We start from the raw sequence: 4,642 nt of genomic DNA on the forward strand, positions 1-4,642 counted from the left end.
ATGTGCTGTATGAAATAGTAACCATTAGCCACATATGGCTACTGAGCACTTTAAATGTGGCTTCCATAACTGAAAGGCCAAATTTTTATTTAAGTTTAAATTTAAATAGCAAACCGTGGCCAATCATAATAATAGCTTAAGAGAGAAATGGTGAGCAGGGTTACTGGGAGAGGTATTTTCCTATAAGCTCTGGATATACAGCTGACCCATGAAAAACAAGGGTTGAACTGCATGGGTCCACTAACACAACCCTTGTTTTTTGTTTTTTATTTTTTCAATAAATACAGTCAGCCCTCTCTATCAGAGGGTTCCACATCCACAGTGAAACATGGTTGGAAAATACAGTATGGGATGTGAAACTTGCGTATAGTGTGGGCTGACTTTTCATTTCCAGGGGTTCTGCAGGGTCAACTACAGTACATGAGTATATTCAGATTTTAGTATCCTAATAGATCCTGAAACCAATACCTGGTGGAAACTGGGGGATGATTGCATAACAGTATTCAAGGGACTAGGCGTGATGGCTTGCACCTGTAATCCCAGCACTTTTGGAGGCCAAGGCAGAAGGATTGCTTGAACCCAGGAGTTCAAGACCAGCCTGGGCAACATGGTGAAACCCCTTTCCTACAAAAACCTTAGCCAGGCATGGCATATTGTGTAATGCCATTTGCATGACCCACATGGTCACCTCAGAGTGATGCAAGTTGCATGATGCTCTTTGCTGTAGTGCCTTTTAATGGCATAGCTTTGGCAGGTTTGGAGATGTTCAGAATAGGCAAATCTATAGAGCCTGTGGTGGATTCGTGGTTGTCTAAGGCCCTGGGGGAAGGGAGCATAGGTGAATTGAAGGGGACAATTAAAAGGTGTGAGATTTCATTTTGGGGTGATGAAAATGTTCTAAAATTGGTTGTGGTAATGGTTATACAACTCTGAATATACTAAAAGGCATTGAATTGTACACTTTCAGTGGGTGAACATATGTGAGTTATATCTCAATAAAGCAATTATGCAAAAAAAAGACACCTCTTCCCAGAAGACTTCTCTGTTCCCTTGTCCCTCCCCTGACCCTCTCATCTGTCCCTCCTTCAAATTATTTCAGTACTGTTTTTATCAGTCCTGGCATTTATAGGAAGCATTGCAGGAAGGGATGTCCAGGTATTGACTGCTGTATAAGAAACCACCCCAAAGTTTATAGACATAGAACAACAGTCTTTTTTTCTTCTCAGAAATCTACAATTTGAGCATGGCTCAGCAGGAAGGCTCATCTCTGCTTATGGTGTCAATGAGGATCAGCCATGTCCAAAAGGCATCTCACACAGCTGACAGGTTGGTGCTAGCTGTTGGCTGGAAGCTTACTTGGGTCTGAAGGCTGGGGGCATCTCCACTTTTCTTGAGCTTCCTCACAAAATAAAGCCTGAGTTCTAAAGCATGTTCCCGAGGGAGAGCCAAGTGGACGCTGTAGTGTCTTTTAGTGGAAGATACTTAATGTCATTACTACTGTGGAGGGGAGCCACAAAGGTCCACCCAGTTTCAAGGAGAAGAGACGTAGACTCCATCTCCTCATAGGGCAATGGCAAGGGTCTGGAAGAGCTTGGGGAACCAGAAATGTTATTGGAGCCGTTTTTGGAAAATAAAATTTGCCACAGCTACACTTATCCGATAAACCACTCAGGAAATATTCAGCTGCAAGCAAGTTAAAACATCTAAATGTTGGCTTAAAGCACCGTGGCATTTACTGTTTGTTTTGGGACAGAGTCTTGCCATATTGCCCAGGATGGAGTGCAGCAGCATGATCTGGGCTCACTGCAACTTCACCTCCTGGATTCAAGCAATTCTCCTGCCTCAGCCTCCTGAGTAGCTGGGATTACAGGTGCATGCCACCATGCCCAGCTAATGTTTGTATTTTTAGTAGAGACAAAGTTTCACAATGTTGGCCAGGCTGTTCTCAAACTCCTGACTTCAAGTGATCTTCCCGCCTCGGCCTTCCAAAGAGCTGGAATTACAGGTGTGAGCCACCACACCTTGCCTTTATTGTTTATTAATAAGTCAATAAGTCAGCAGTTGATTCAGTGACTCAGCAACATCTATTTCATTTTTCCCCTCCCATCCTACTCAGCATGTTGGCTTTTTCATACTTGTGTTTATTGCCTCATAGTTGCAAAATGGCTGCCATACCTCTGTGTATCATATCCTTAACCCAGCACTACCAAAGCTGAAAGAGAGCAAGAACGGCTACTTGACCCAGTACCTCTCTCTTATAGGGAGGGAAACCTTTCCCATAAACACCCAACAGACTCTTTTTTTTTTTTTTTTTTTTTTTTTTTGAGATGGAGTGTTGCTCTGTCGCCCAGGCTGGAGTGCAGTGGTGCTCACTGCAACCTCTGCCTCCTGGGTTCAAGCCATTCTACTGCCTAAGCCTCCTGTGTAGCTGGGACTACAGGTGCATGCCACCATGCCCAGCTAATGTTTTCTATTTTTAGTAGAGACAGGGTTTCACTGTGTTAGCCAGGATGGTCTCTATCTCCTGACCTCGTGATCCACCCACCTCGGCCTCCCAAAGTGCTGGGACTACAGATGTGAGCCACCGCGCCCGGCCTCAGACTCCCTTTTATCTCATTGCCCAGATCAGCATCACATGTACATCCCTTGATGAATCACTGGCAAAAGAAAATGACATTTTTCTGATTGGCTTAGAGCAATCCTGATTCACTTCCCCATCCTGGGAGAGTCTCAGGCAAAATTCAGGCTCCTGGAAACAAAGATGGAAGTCATTGAGTAGCCAGCTAGCAGCATGGGCCTCATCTGGTTTTCCCACCACAGTCAGCGTTCATCCTTGGTGGGGGCAGGGGGCAGGGGGCAAGGGGAAGCATTTCAGATGGAACATCCACCCAGCCCTCAGAAAGCTGATAGTCTGGTGGAGTTAAGTGTATGCAGATCATTATAACTGAATTCCTGAAGGTAGAGACTGGATCTTTATCAATGACTTTTATTGAATGCCAGACCCTATCAAGGTCTTGGATAAACAAAGATAAAGTGGACCCAATTCCTACCATTAACGACCTCACAGTGTTAAGGAAAACTACAAACTGGCAATCGAAGGGTGACAAATGCAAAGTTAGGAATAAAGCTAGAGACCAACAGGGAGCAAAGGGAGCATAGTAGGGGTGGGGAGGAGGCTGGAATCAGGAAAGGCTTTCAGAGAAGATGATGTTTGAATGGAATGTTATAAGTTAATTCAGGATTAGGCAGGAGAAAAAATATTTAGAAAAAAAAAAAATCCAGGAGAAGGAGATAACAAGCAAAGGCTAAGAAGCAAGAACTTAGTGTGTGTAGATAGCAATGCGTGGGACATAGAGACCTCAGATGAGGCTGGAGATAAATTGAAATCACCGTCCTTGAAAGATCTTCATCCACTCTGAAAGCTGATCATACGAATTGGGTCATTCTTGTCATATCCAACTAAGACAGAATTGAAAAGCCAGGGGAACAAATACTCAGGGCATATAACATTGCTCCAAAAAAGTACTTTTTTGCAAGACTGGCTGCTAAAACTGCCTGCTGTAACCTAAAACCAGTTTTATCTAATAGCTACTGAAACAGCCTGCTATAATTCTGAGTTTTATCCACCGCTATCACTTACCAATCAAAGCTTGTCAGCCCCCCAAGAAGCTGATAAACCCCCACTTTACTAGTGCCAGTAAACTTCCTTGAAGAGCAATATGTAACATTTCTGTTTTATAAAATCTCCAAACCTCTTTGTTCTTCTGACATACCAAAGACAACCCGGTCTGTGTGTAAGCCCTGAATTGCAATTCTTGATTCCCAAATAAAATATTTAAATTTTAGAGATTCATCTCTGTATGTTGACTTTGACACCATCAATCCACCTGTGCATTCATTTATTAAATAAATATCTATAGAGCACTAGGTGCCAGGTACTTTCTAGCCTTGGAACCTTTGCACTTACCATCCCTCTGGCTGGAACAGCATTCCCTAAATCTTGTCTGGTCTCAGCTCAATTATTACCCCCTGAGAAAGGCCTTCCCTCATCCCCTTATTTAAAATAGCCCACACGTGGTCACTTTCCATTGCATTATCCTGTTTTGTTTTCCTTACAGCACTAATCACATGAAATTAGACTCTTAGTTTGCTTATCAGTTAATTGCCTGTGGGGACCCCACTAGGACATAATCTCCCTGATAGCGGGGCCGGCCTCCCTCCCTGCGTCATCCACAGCCTTCTAGCAACCCAGGGAGCCCAGAGCATGCAGCCGCCCGGCGTGCAAGGGGAGTCTAAATTCCAAACTGAGCACGCGCAGAGGGCGGGGCGCTCCGGGCCTCCAGGTCTCGCAGGCCCCGCCTCCGGCCCGCCCCCTCGCCGCTGGGTTAGCTGTGGGGCGGAGATATTCGCCGCCAGCGCTTCCGTCCGGACGCTGCTCCGCACCATACGAGGACTGACGGAAGGCGACCCCAACTCGCTGGCCTGGCGCCGGGATGGCCCCCAAATTCCCAGACTCTGTGGAGAAGCTCCGCGCCGCCGGCAATGAGAGTTTCCGCAACGGCCAGTACGCCGAGGCCTCGGCGCTCTACGGCCGCGCGCTGCGGGTGCTGCAGGCACAAGGTACAACCCCGGCCCCCTTCTC

At 45.9% G+C, this 4,642-nt stretch overlaps 1 protein-coding gene across 1 annotated transcript in view; it reads left to right on the top strand.

Annotated features, from left to right (window-relative positions):
* Positions 1 to 4,294: 4,294 nt before the first annotated feature.
* Positions 4,295 to 4,642, top strand: part of TOMM34 (translocase of outer mitochondrial membrane 34) — an 18,038-nt gene continuing 17,690 nt past the window's right edge. The window contains exon 1 of the mRNA XM_011928974.1: positions 4,295 to 4,620. Within this exon, the coding sequence (XP_011784364.1) occupies positions 4,494 to 4,620 (127 nt within the window). The 5' untranslated portion in view covers positions 4,295 to 4,493. The remainder of the gene's footprint in view (positions 4,621 to 4,642) is intronic.

Source organism: Colobus angolensis, unplaced genomic scaffold (assembly GCF_000951035.1).
Source record: "Colobus angolensis palliatus isolate OR3802 unplaced genomic scaffold, Cang.pa_1.0 Scaffold8, whole genome shotgun sequence".
Lineage (NCBI taxonomy): Eukaryota > Metazoa > Chordata > Mammalia > Primates > Cercopithecidae > Colobus > Colobus angolensis.